The 14,041-nt window shown below is 37.4% G+C and overlaps 1 protein-coding gene across 1 annotated transcript in view; it reads left to right on the top strand.

The window, feature by feature from the left end:
- LOC130557895 (thrombospondin type-1 domain-containing protein 7A) overlaps nt 1-14,041 on the top strand; it is a 96,442-nt gene that overhangs the window by 52,251 nt on the left and 30,150 nt on the right. The window contains 5 exon segments of the mRNA XM_057340024.1: nt 4,336-4,530; nt 6,317-6,355; nt 6,559-6,594; nt 9,452-9,683; nt 13,847-13,962. Of these exon segments, the coding sequence (XP_057196007.1) occupies nt 4,336-4,530; nt 6,317-6,355; nt 6,559-6,594; nt 9,452-9,683; nt 13,847-13,962 (618 nt within the window).

The following is a 14,041-nucleotide window of genomic DNA, read 5'->3' as shown; positions in this document are numbered from 1 at the left end:
CAGTTGCACAATGTTTTGAGTTTAATGTTTAAATCATAAAATAATTATTATAGAAAGAAATTAGGATTTGAGTTTAATGTTTAAGATTTAAAATAATTAATATAGAAACATGATATAAAACAAATTATATTAAAGTTGCAAAATGTTTGCAAAAAGTTTGTATAAATGAAAAGAAATATACAATTATCTGAAGTTTTAAATCATGAAATGTATGTTCTATCATAACAACAAAGTTGTTATATGTCTGGTTTCTATGTGGCATTGCAGCTTTACGCCGAATGTTTCCATAGAAAAGTTCATTTGGAAACTTTTGTCCTTCTGAGCAAGACTGTGTCAAGCAACATAAAATCTCTATGATCCCTGTTTTTATTAAGAAAGAAAGTCAGGTTTACTTTGGGGTGTTGTATCAAAATCCTACTCCCCGTGAGATTACGACTCCCCTGTTTTCCCCTACGAAGGTTAGGGTTAGGATTAGGGTGAGGGCGGGATTTAGAGATAGGGACCAATCACAACGCAGCATCCTAAGTGAATGAACCAATCAGAAGTAGGGGAGTCGAATTTCGGTACAACAGGGGCCGTTCACACTTTTATTTAATGGGGTAAACACTAAGGTGCTTTATGATTGGCTGTCTTTTGCTATAACTTCTGGCAGTTCAGTGTTAGCACCTTTCAAAATAAAAATAAAAGTGTTGCTTAAATCTGATTTAAAACAGTTTTTTCCAGCGTTTGAAGACCTCAGGATGTTGCGGCAGCCATCTGTATGCTATTGTACTTCAAAGTGTTTTCCACGAAATACAGCAAAAATGTCGTCATCATCCTGCAATATATCAACACAAGAAAGAAAGAAAATTGTGCTTGTCATGAGTTCGCGTAAAAAACCCTTAGAAAACTTCAGCCGGAGCTGGTCTAGTTCCAAACATTTAAGTATAATCTCTTGCGGTGCGCTTGCCAAATCCCTGCACTGCCGGTAGATTCTCACTAGTGTTCTGTCAGCGTCTGTGGTGGATGTTTTTAAAAAGTAGGATTGATTTTGAATCCGGTAATTAGCCTCCGGGAAACAGTATCGTCCCTGTCTCATCTCTCAGCTCGTGTGCTGTGTCCAGAACATTTTCCTTCTCTGCGGGAGCTCTTTACGTTGGTAATTCAACGGAGGAGTGTAAACATCTTGCTAATGGTGATCCTGTCCTCCAGCTGCTCGGGAAAGACAATTTTAGCGATTGCTGGAGAGACACTCGTATAAATTAGACCGGCTAAAGACAGCCATTAAACCTGATCTCTACTCATAAATTCTCCTCCTCGGCACATGCGTGTCCTTCTGTTTACGTGTCCTCGTCCTCTGCTGAATCTACAAGGTCAATGCACTAATATATCATTTGAGAATGTTTTAATTAGATCAGTTATATAATAAACTGATGATTAGTTATTCAAATTATTCACAATTAATGACACCCTTGCTTATAGACAGTTTAACCGTATGCACGCGCCTAGGGCGAAGTTAAGTTCCAGTATGTGTTTGTTGATCAGTCTGGCTAGTGGGTAATAATATAACTATTTATATTTTATTGATATTATGTTAATATTAATTTATAATCATATTTTATTGTATAATAATTGTATTAAATAAGCAATTTGTTGAATTGTATTGTATATTAATTTATTAAATAACAATTTGTTGAATAGGTCATATAACTTTTCTATATAACATTTAAAATCCCAGTGAAATAAAAATTTACAATGGCGATTTTTTCATGAAATATTGCAGCGTTTATTGTAAATAGTTTATCAATGTGGGTCATTCTCTTTGTGTGCCCTCATAATCTTCAGTTAAAATCTGAAAATGCACTTCCTTCCTGTAATGACTATCCATCTTAAATGTTGGACGGCTTGGGCGGATCATCCGTTAACTCCTCCCCTTCAACTGTCAGTCTGCTGCCAGTTCCATTTCAAAATGCAACGGCTGTTTTTATACATCCGATCAAATCGCATAGACAGATGAAAGCCACGCCCACTATTTTTCTCATTCAAAATCCCTTTTCACTCAGAAATGCGTCAAAATACGGAAGTAAAAACGATCGCAACTTCCGGTTCACGGGGACTTTAAGTTTAGCCAAGTAACGTTCTTCTGCTTTAACCCAAAATAATACTGGCTAGACATACTTTTAACTTGCTAGCTAATGTAATTTACTTGTCATTTCTTTTGCTTGTTGTCAAAAATAATCTCCAGGGATTCTCTGAGGATGTGTACCGGAAGTTAAATTTGGTTCACAAAAGCGCACGTGTGCAGTAACGTTTGATTATGTTGTTGCTTTGAAACCGTCTATAGAAATTACTGTAGAAATTATATTGGTTGCCATTTCAAATACCAGTATAAACCATCAACTGTTAACCACTACAAAATTATTTTATTTAGTTTAGTGTTTTTGGTCTAATAGGATAACACCCCACCAGTTAATATCCCACCAATAGAACCGAACACATTACCAATGGAGACCCACAGAAACCATTATAGTTTCCAAAAAAGTTTCTATCAATACATTTCCTATTGTAACCATCAAATACTTTAGAATTTCTTAGTTGTTCTGTTGTTTTTTTTCTGCAGGAATATATCATAAATGTGAAAACAATGATACATTCTTAACAAATAATATCACATTATTTCATTATATCACATTTTATATATTGTTTTTAAATCACGCTTTACTAAAGTTTTTACAAAACTTTGCTTTTTACTTGTTTTCCGAAAGTACAGACTCTGACATTATAACCTGATATTCTCTTTCCAAGTGGGTGATGTCAAGGTCTAACCGGAACTATAATAATAGTTTGAAAAACACTTTCATGAAAAGCTGATATAGTTGATAAAAATGTTGACATTTTAAAAATGTTTTTGCATCTAAAAAGATAAACTATCACCAGTTCTACAAAGAAAAACAGAGCATCTTTAAAAAAAAATGACACTGTCACGTGACCACCCTCATTCCGAATCTCTGCTATGTCATCTATAAAATAAAAACGTGGAATAATGTTCTCCGGCATCTGCTGCGAGCAATCTAACGCCTTCGTCCCGCCGTCACCTGCCTCTGCTGTAGGCCTCATGTGCCAGATTGATTCCATCATTCTCTGATTAAAATTGATCTGCTAGTTGTTTTTTTCAAGCAGACTTGACATCTACTCTTCTCTGACTGTCTTCAACACGGAGAGAGAGAAGCTTGCAATATTGCTTCACAAATGGCCAGGCATCTGACACAGATCGATGTGAATATTGGAGGAAAAGGAAAGCTTGGAGAGTCCCTGTGTTTGATGGAAATATTTATTGGGTGTTTGTGGTTCGCTGCGCAGGCATATATTTATTTTTCTAGCGAATGTCCCCATGCTAAAGGCAAATAAATTCTCTTCTGGCTCGCTGAGAAAGATCAAGAGAACTCTTTGAGGAAGCCTGCGCTCGATGCCAAATGGTGCCACATGCAGACGCGCTGACAACGTTTGCACGTTTGTGCCTGTCGGTGTTATTGCGTGCTAATAATTTAGGATGGCACTGTTTCAAAATAGCAGTCATGTGGAATACAGACGTGTCGTGAAGTGCATTAGAAACATGTCAGGGGAATCTAACAACAACACAACCAGATCAGATTTAATTTCATAACATTTACAAAAATATAAAATGGCATTTTGCTTAAAGATAAAATCATGATACCAAGGCCATTTAAATTCTTTTGAATTATGGGATTGTTTTTATGACAGCATGTCATGGTTTTGTGAGACTCTTTCATTGTAAATTGGTGGAACCCCCTGAGGGACTGTATATTAAATTAAATGTTTACTATTTATTTTGTTGCATCAATTGAAATATATAAGCTCATTTTTTTAATTAGGATGATTAAAGGGATGTATCTGTATGACTTTCTTTCTTCTGCCGAACACAAAATAAGATATTTTGAAGATGGTTGTTAACTGGACCCCATTCACTTGCACTGGTTTTGTGTACATACAATTGAAGTGAATGGGGGCCAGTGCTGTTCGGTTACCAACTTTCTTTAAAATATCTTCTTTTGTGTTTTGCGAAAAGAAAAAGTCATACAGGTTTGAAATGACAAGAGGACAAGCAAATGATGACAGAATTTTCATTTTGGGTGAACTGTTTCTTTAATGCGAGTGTTTTATTGTGAACCAATGTACATGATCAATATAGTTGTAGCTGACGTGTTTCTGCTCCTTGTTTTGTCGAACATTATTTAAAGGTGCTTTTTGTGTGCAGATGTTGTAATCCTGTGTTAACATTACCATTTGTTGTGATGTTGTGTGGTGTTGTAATGTTGATACTGTGTTTTGCTTCAGGTAAAGAGGTGGAAAGGGAGATGTGTGTTGATGGCGTCTATCCTGCACCTGCGCCCTGTACCGTCCCGTGTCCTAAAGACTGCGCTCTCAGTATCTGGACCCAGTGGTCCACCTGTTCCCAGACTTGCTCCAGCAAAACCGCAGAGGGCAAACAGATGAGAACCCGTGCCATACTGGCTTACAATGCAGGAGAAGGTAAACAAACATCACACGGGTACTAGCATGTTTGCATTTAATGTGTTTCTTTTTACTGAAATGTTGCACCTCAGGTTTGTCAAGGGCTTTGATTGAAACGCTTTGTTCAGCTGAACCAAAATCAAATCCATCATTTTACTTTTTTTACGTATTAATTCAAACTCTAGTTATCCGTATCCATTTTGTTTTCATGAAAAATGTATTAGTAGATGCCATTTCATTGCCATTTCAGAGCTATGAAGCTTTTCTTCCTTTTCCAAAAGTCCTTTTTAGTGCGCTTTTGTACTTTATTACTTTTTACTCTACTATACTTTTTTTTGTACTTGGGACAGTTCACCCAAAAATAAAAATTTGTTGTTCCAAATCTGTATAAATTTCTTTGTTCTGATGAACCCAGAGAAAGATATTTGGAAGAATGCTTCTAACCAAACAGTTCTTGGCCACCATTGACTAAAATAGTAGGGATTTTCTTTGTTCTGTTGAACACAAAAGAAGATATTTTGAAGAATGTAGGAAATCAAACAGTTCTGGGGCACTTTTGACTACCATTGTCATTTTTGCTATTATGGAAGTCAATGGTGGCCAAGAACTGTTTGGTCTTATATTTTTTATTTGGTCATTTAAAACCTCACAACCTTCTTTCAAGGAAATGTATTACTTTGAAGCAAGTTAGAGCCACATGGTTTGATGTTTTGTTATCTGTTGTAGCGACATTCAGACGTTTTAAGTGTCTTAAATGTCCAAATCCTTCTTGGGCCCAATGTAGCGAGCACTTCAAATCCTTGGAATTGTCTGTGGTTTGTTGTGTACAAGATTAGACTGTCAAGGTAAAACGTTTGTATGACAGATGATTTGCTCACGGCCACAATGTTTTTCTGTGAAGTCGTCATGAGTGTTTCAGGTCTCCGAAAAACACTTCTTCTGTTCCAACAAGGTTTAAGCATTAGTGAGCCACTGAAGACAAGAAAATATTGTTCACAACCAGTGTTGGGTAAGTTACTCTGAAAAAGTAATTAATTACTAGTTACTAATTACATATTCAATAGTGTAATTAGATTACTGTACAAATTACTCTCTCCAAAAAGTATTTAGTTACTTATTACTAATTACTTTCTATATCCTATATCAACCTTGATGAGTTAAGCGATTCAAGGATAGGCATGAAACGGCTCTTTTAATTCATTCAAATAAATAATATTAAACTACATAAAGTACTCTTATTAACTGACCAAAGTATTACAAATGTGAGAATTATACATTAAAGCAAGGAATTTAAAGTTAGAATTTGAATTTTGATGTCAATTCCACTAATGCGCACACATATATTACACAAAGTATTTAGTTTAATTACATCAAAAGCAACTGAAATTAAATGTCAGAAAAATAAGAGTAATCCCTTACTTTACTTTTTCAAGGGAAAAGTAATTACTTTGTAAATTACAGTAACTAATTACTTAGTAACTAGTTACACCCAACACTGTTCACAACCTATTTTACGTATTAAGTACATATTTCTGATTTGCAAAGGGGATATTTAAAAAATCTAGTGTGGTACTTGATTGTATAGTGAAAAGTGGCCGTTACACACCAGAAGTAAGACAGGTGATTGGACGAGAGGGGTTGTTAAAGTAAAAGGACCTTGTGATGTCATCTGAAAAGCAAAATCGTATCAGAGGCAGGTGAAACATTTAGAATAAATCAATTGTGATCATTTTTTGTTGTCGTTTCTGTGTCATAACCCTCTCAGAGGAGTCTGTACTGTAGCCGTTTGTCTCTTTCTTCACAGTGACATCAATGGTAGTGGCGTGGATAACAGTTATGGAGGGTAATGTGTCAAACCCTCTCACGCGTTTTACACCATGTAAAGTAGTTTTCTCTAGAAGCCCTTTTAGGTTTGTTCAGATGCTTTGAGTTCTGTCATCTAAACGTGTCTAGTACTAGTGTAGTATTTGCTGAAATCTTCGCAATCTAACCACTGGTGTGTAAAGATGTATGCAAAGATTCCCGTAACATTTGCTTCATCTCAAGGTCTTACGAGGGTCCCCAAGTTTCCAGAGCTCTACGGTACATCTTATTTTTATTTCTATCTGTTGCGTGCCGTGCGTAGATTTAGATCTGATTGTTAAGAATAAATAGATTGTGTTTGTGTAGGTTTAACGGACTTCTTTGTTTAAAACATTGAATATACAAGTTGCATCCCCAAAGAAGATACAAAATAAAACAATGAACTTTTACTTACATGCGTTAAGTAGAAGACCTTTAATAGGCAGATATTTTCATCTGACCATGACTAGTAATCTCCTCATTCTGTCTCTGCTTGACTTCTGATGTTACAGATGCCAAATGCAGCCATTTGTACATGCATAATGTATATCCATCACAGTCGATTTGTGAGTAAGTCAGGAGAGTAATGAAATTCATACTGTAAACATGCACAAAAACAATATTATTTTTCTAAAGCCACCGTCGCACATTGCATCAGATCAGAAACATCTGCACTGCGCTGGCCAGAGCAAAGTAGGCGGAGTTTTCAAAACAGCAGGAGTTCTATACATTTCTATCGCAACTGAGCTTTATTTCAAAGTAGCGGAGGCTAGAGGAGGAAAAACGACATGTTGCTGCTGCCTGTGTCCGTTTCACACGCATATTGCCTATACCTACAACAAGCTACCTGACTAAAAAAAACACCTGACATGCCAACTTGAATGGAGATATGTCTCCATGACACAGCATTTCTCCCGATGTCCCTATTCAATGCAAGCTTGTATTGTACAGCTCCGAAAATTCCGACACACACAGTAGCTGTTCATCCATTTTGTTTTCCGCGCTTGGATGTGCCGTTTCTATTGACCGCGCGGTTAATCGTCACAGAGCGCAGCGGCAAAAGTTGAACTTTTGCGCAATGCGCAAGCCATTGAAATGAATGGGTTTCATTGCGGATTCCGCGTCCTATGTGAAAGCCGTTTCGAACTGCCTTCTGCAATTCACTATTTCGTCTGACTGGAATGTAGCAATGTCATTTTTCGCTATTTTCCCTGTTTGAAGAATTGCCCGTGTATCTTTGGCAAGACTGATGTTGAATTGTAGTGCTTAAGAAATCACAGGTTAAAGGAACAGTTCAACAGTTCATGCAAATTCTTTCTGTGTTTACTCACCCTCAAGTTGTTCCAAATCTTATAAATTTATTTGTTCTGATATATGGAAGAATGCTTGTATGTTGCAACCAGTGTTGGGTGTAACTAGTTACTAAGTAATTAGTTACTGTAATTTAAATACTTTTCCCTTGAAAAGTAAAGTAAGGGATTACTCTTGTTTTTTCTGTAATTTAACTACAGTTACTTCTGAAGTAATTAAACTAAATACTTTGTGTAATATATGTGTGTGCAATAGTGGAACTGACATCAAAATTCAAAGTCTAACTTTACAATCCGTGCATTAATGTATAATTCTCACATTTGTATACTTTGGTCAGTTAATAATACTACACAGTAAAATCGCCAGTGTTAAAAAATGTCAAATTAACACTTGCAGTGTATATATAATCCACACTCTCAAAGTGTATATTATATATACACTGAGTTAATTTGACCTTTTTTAACACGGGCGATTTTGCTGTGTACTTTATGAAGTTTTATATTATTTATATGAGTGAATTTAAAGGGCCGTTTCATGTCTATCCTTAAATCACTTAACTAATCAAGGTTGATGTAGGATATAGAAAGTAATTAGTAATAATAAGTAATTAAATACTTTTTGGAGAGAGTAATTTGTACAGTAATCTAATTACACTACTGAATATGTAATTAGTAACTAGTAATGAATTACTTTTTCAGAGTAACTTACCCAACACTGGTTGCAACCAAACAATTCTTGCCCACCATAGTAGGAAAAGTTGCTTTATAAATGTCTTTGTTCTGTTGAACACAAAAGAAGATTTTTTGAAGAATGTAGGAAAGCAAACAGTTCTAGGGCACTTTTGACTACCATTGTCATTTTTCTACTATGGTAGTCAATGGTGGCCAAAAACTGTTTGGTTACAAGCAAATATATGTCTCTGTGTTCATCAGAACAAAGAAATGTATATACAGATTTGCAACAACTCAAGAGTGAGTAAATGTCAGACAATGACAGAATTTTTATATTTGGGTGTCCCTTTAAATCTGCTAACCCAAGGTTTCCCATCAACAATATAAGCCTAATAATAAGGTGAGAATGCTTTGATTCACAGGTGCGCCGGGCAGCTCTGTCATCTACAAAACTGTATAAGTCATCCATTATTTAGTTGCAGGAGCTCCTCTCCACCAGCTGCATTGACTGTATGCCACTCGTGAGGAATTAGGAGGCAATTATGTGGAGTGTTTCAATCAATTTACGACAAGCTTAAGCGGCTGGAGATGTCGAGCTTATGTTGAGATGGCGGGAAATTAACACTTGACCTGTTTCACTCCAAGGGATACACGGAAGGAAAATCAAAGCAAAGAAGACGGCTAATTTCCTCTCGATCGTCAGGGTTCTTGTGCTGTTTGTGTGAAACCGTGTGCGTGCCGGTGTCGACCACCTCAGACACACATGGATGTGTCCGGCCTCTACAGTTGCTTCCTAAACTATCCTAACATGGCAGAAAACTTGCGTATGCCAGCCGCTAATGTGGCATCTATGTATACTGTATATTTATCTAAGACAACATATTTACTGTACATTATGAAGTACCTATTAAAAGTTAAAAGTCATTCAGCCAATCAGATCGCATCGGGGTCCAAGGGGAACTGGAACCAGACCTGAGGGGCATTTTACATTTTTTGGTATTTGCTGTGTACTCAAGATCACAGCTGATTGGTCCATAATGGTTATGACGGGCATCTTTGACACTTCCTGTATAAACGCATTATCAAACCTGATGCATGTCACTCTACTTCTGCAGGAGGTGCCAGCTGTCCGAACAGCAGCTCCCTGCAAGAGGTGCGCAACTGTAACGAACATCCCTGCGTGGTGTATCACTGGCAGGCAGGTCCATGGGGACAGTGTGTGGAGGACACCAGCACATCCACCCTCAACACCTCCTCCACTGCGGGCAAAGCCACCTGCGCCATGGGAATGCAGACACGCAAGGTCATCTGCGTTAAAGTCAACGTCGGACAGGTGCCGCCCAAAAAGTAAGCCCAATTGTGCGAAAGTACCTTTAAAACTTTTCCTGTTTTGTAAATGGCTTTGATGATTGGCCTCTTTGTTAATGACATAACATCACTAACATCTTTGTTAATGAAACGTTATGTGGCCCAAACTTAACTCCGGTAGACCTCCGCAAAGAATCATGTCATTTAATATTTAATATACAATCAAATATTATTATAACTTAATATTAATATAAATTCAATATAAAATAAATTGTTATATTACTATCCACTAGCCAGACCGATAATCAAGCCCAGACCGGAGGTTAACTTTGGGCCAGGCACGTGCATCCAATAGAACCGTCTTTGCTGTTTTTATAATATTTGTTTAAAGGATAGTTGACGAAAAAAAGTATTTCATTGTTTACTCACCGTGTTATTCCAAACCTGTATGATTTTCTTCTGCAAAACTCAAAAGAAGATATTGGATAAGTTGGTAACCAAACAACACGAACCCCATTGACTGTATGGACACAAAACCACTAAGACATTTCTCAAAATATCTTTTGTGGTTTACAAAATGACGGCAGTCATACAGGTTTTGAATGACATGAGGATGAATAAATAATGACAATTTTTCTATTTTGAGGTAATGTATCCCTTTGAATATTGAGTGTTGCGTAATATGGAGCTGTTTTGGCACTAATACCACATACAATTTTGAATCAATTGAAATTTATTGTGAAATTTTGAATATTAGATATTTTGGTTTGCCCCCTAGAGCTTTGCATAACCCGCAACTTCGCAAGATGTATATTTGTTTAAAAATAACCAAATACTAAGAAATTGATTTTTAGTTGTTTTACCTGGTTGTATAAAGAATTTTGGGTAGCACTTTATTTTACAGTCCTCTTTCCCATGTACATACTATGTACTTATTACAGAAAATATAATAACTGGGTAATAACTAGGTACTGACCACAAACCTACCCCTAAACCTAAAATTATACCATGTAGTTACCTTATACTACCCAATACATTCTAAAGTAAGTACACTGTGAGTACACTATAGGTACACCTACTGTAAAATAAAGTGCAACCAAATTTTGAATAGCAGAAAAAGTAACCAATGGTGATATTTGTAAAATGACTGTAAAAGACTAATGATAGAATGATATACTGATAAAAATACAATACATAATACATAACCATTGATTGCCTAATTTGTCACGTAGTAACCACTACGGCAAACCCTCTATTAGCGAGTAGCGCTTTCACGCATGTGCAATACAATGACAGAACGCCGTTCCATCCGCAGCTGTTGCTTAAAGTCCCTTACATAAAATGATCTTATACGTAAATACACTCTGTAAACGCATATGAACTGAGTTCTGTTGAGCGGAAGATGGATAATGGTTCAGTTGAAGAAGGGCTGTGCTTGTGTTTGATTGACAGATGGTAATTGTGCTCACACCCCCTATCTTTCCACTGCAGGCAAACCAGAAGGCTGAACACTGAATACACACACACACAGTTACACGCAGGGTAATTAGCTCTGTCATTTCCAGACCCTACTTATTTTCTATTGATGATAATGGCGGTAATTAAGTGCCTTTGATTCCTTAATGCAATTTATTCACCACGAGATGAAATTCCTCTTCATACTTACCATAAACAAACCCCCCCAAAAACATCACTGAGATGTTATTCCCCAGACACATCCTTTCTGAAAACAACAGCGGTACGTTTCGGGAGTAGACAAATTCAAGCTGTGTAAAACTGAGGTGTCATTTTGCATGGTTTTATCACTCAAGGATTAGAAATGTCAAACGCGTGTTTGTTTCAGGCCGCATTGTGAATGCCGAGTGTAATGTACAGGTTGAAGAAGTATTTCGGAAATTAAATTATTTGAAATAATACAAAAAGACCAGAAGCATGTATTTTCGCAGTATTTATTCAATGTGAACTACTATTTGAAGACTTGGGTTTCTTTGTACACCTCCCGTCTAGATTCGAGTAAATCTTAAACGTGTCCAGATGTCAAGCGTCATGGGATGACTGAGAGCTGTCTTTGCAGGCTTTCAGGCCCTGAGACACTTTGTGTCACTCATGGTGTCAGGGTGAGAAGAAAAGATGTTAAAGCTCAGGGCTCAAGACCTGTGATGTTCCTCACACTAACTGACAACTGCTGTTACACTTGCTGACAGTTTCTGAGCCTTTTAAGGACTTATATGCCACCGATCATGTTAAAAATGAAGAGGGTGTAAACACAAGTGTTTCTAACTAAAAACTGCAAACTTTATTGGCGTTTTTTTATGTCGTTCATTCGCACAGGAGCAAAGGTTCGGGGGCATGAGAATGCAAACTTTGGGTTTTAAAGTGCAAGCTTTTGAAAACAATACTGTTAACGTTTCTCTGTAAAGTGCGAAAGCACAAATTTGTGAAAGCTGTGAAGTTTAAAATTCACGGCTCTGTGGATTCATTGTTTTTAGTCATTTTCGTGGATCTGTGTGAACGGAAAACTTTTTGACAACGTTGTCATCAGTATCCAACCTTTCAGAAACGCATAGGAAAGACGTTTCTATTTTAGCACATTGTCATCGCTGTTTTCTCCTCCTTTTCTTAATTTTTGGTAATGATGAATTGAATTTTAATTTGATGTCTGTTATTATTTCATGGTTTTTATAAATGGTTTTGGAGATGGAGATTCCAGTAGACATGAGCCGTACTTGGGCTGTTGGTGACCATCATCTCAAGATGCTGAAAGAATGCTGAGAACTTGAGTCACCATTCACATGTATTGCATCAAAAATGTAACTTGATGGACGATAATAAAACTCAAACAAAATGTTCTTTAGAGGAAAGAAATGGCATTGGGCAGTAAATGATTCTCCCTTTAAGAATCCTTTTATTGTTCCCACACTTCCTATCCAACCAAAGTTTCACTTTAACAGATTATCCTATCCGAAGCGATTAACAAACTATATTTATAACAGCTTCTCAACCCTAATGAACTGCTTTTGTGAAAGGAAATGCGATCCCTCGCTTCACATCGGCCCTTATGACATTTAATCCTAATTGAAAAATAATGACAAGTTAGAGAGGGCATTTATTCTGCGTCGTGGTTAAACGTATCATCTTTTTTTAATGATGCTTTTGGGACAATTCCTAACCCTATTCTAGTTTAATCACTTCCGTTTGCTACAGTAACACATTTAGAAATCCCTTTTAGTTTTCATGAGTCATTTCCGTCTTCTGTTGCTTGTAGCAGAGATTCATTGCTGTATAACCATCCGCACTCTTTGCACCCGTCGTAGCAGGTAAGAACAGCCAAATGAATCATCCTTTATTTAAATTCTTGAGGAAAATCATCGAAATGAGCCACTGCCTCTTTTGCAGTGTAACTAATGCTCTGTCAGAAATGTACCCAATCTCCAGGAGAGCCCTGCACACCCAAACCGGATTCGTCTCCCTGGCAGGATTTACTGCTTCCGTCGGCATTACGAATAAATCTCCCTTACATAGTCGTTGCTTTATTATATCGCCGCTGCTTTGCAACTTCACGTCTCATGAAACACCGAGCACATGGCAACTCCCTTTCCAGGATGCCAGACCTGGAGGATTTGATCAGAGATCAGATTACCAGATGTCCCTCTGCTGGACCGTTGCATCCCTGTTTATCCTTATCCAGGAGCGGTGCTTAAAATACAGGAGCGGATTAAAGCTAACCCCTGATCGTAAACTGTCAGGAGCTGTAGCGGTAATAAAAGAAGAGTATTACACGATGACTGAATGCTGTAGCAGAATGTGGGGTCTTATCTGCCCCGTCTGGCTCCTACATAATGCAGCCGTGGAGCATGGAAAACAAGATTGAAAGAGGCATTGTCGAGCTACCGATGCAACCGAGTCCTGCTCAGCAAGGCTTCTGCTGTAATTCATGATGCTATGGCTTTTCATCTCTAGTTTCGCTTGTTTTGTGATCACTGGCATGTGTTTTAGTTGCCCGTGTTATGTCTAATGGTTTCATTTGGGCAAGCAAAGATGTGTAAGAGAGAATATGTGTCCAGAACACTTGCGCTAAATAAAACCGACGATGTATCTCATTCAGTATGTTCTTGGGTTCTGGATCGACCTGCGTTGAGTGATAAATTATGAATTTTGTAAGCATCCCAGCTGTATTTCAGTGGTTCTGTTGTTTCTCTCAGATGACCAGATGCCCCTCGTCCAGAGACGGTACGACCTTGTCTGCTACCATGTAAGAAAGACTGTATAGTAACACCCTTCAGTAACTGGACACAGTGCCCAACGTCCTGTGAAGCAGGTACCCACCTACCCATCTGTCTATCTGATAGAAGGTTCTGTCTGTTATATCCTTAGCCTTATACTGAAATATACTGTCG

The sequence above is a fragment of the Triplophysa rosa genome, linkage group LG8 (genome assembly GCF_024868665.1).
Source record: "Triplophysa rosa linkage group LG8, Trosa_1v2, whole genome shotgun sequence".
NCBI classification, from domain to species: domain Eukaryota; kingdom Metazoa; phylum Chordata; class Actinopteri; order Cypriniformes; family Nemacheilidae; genus Triplophysa; species Triplophysa rosa.
This window is presented reverse-complemented; position numbering and strand designations above follow the sequence as displayed.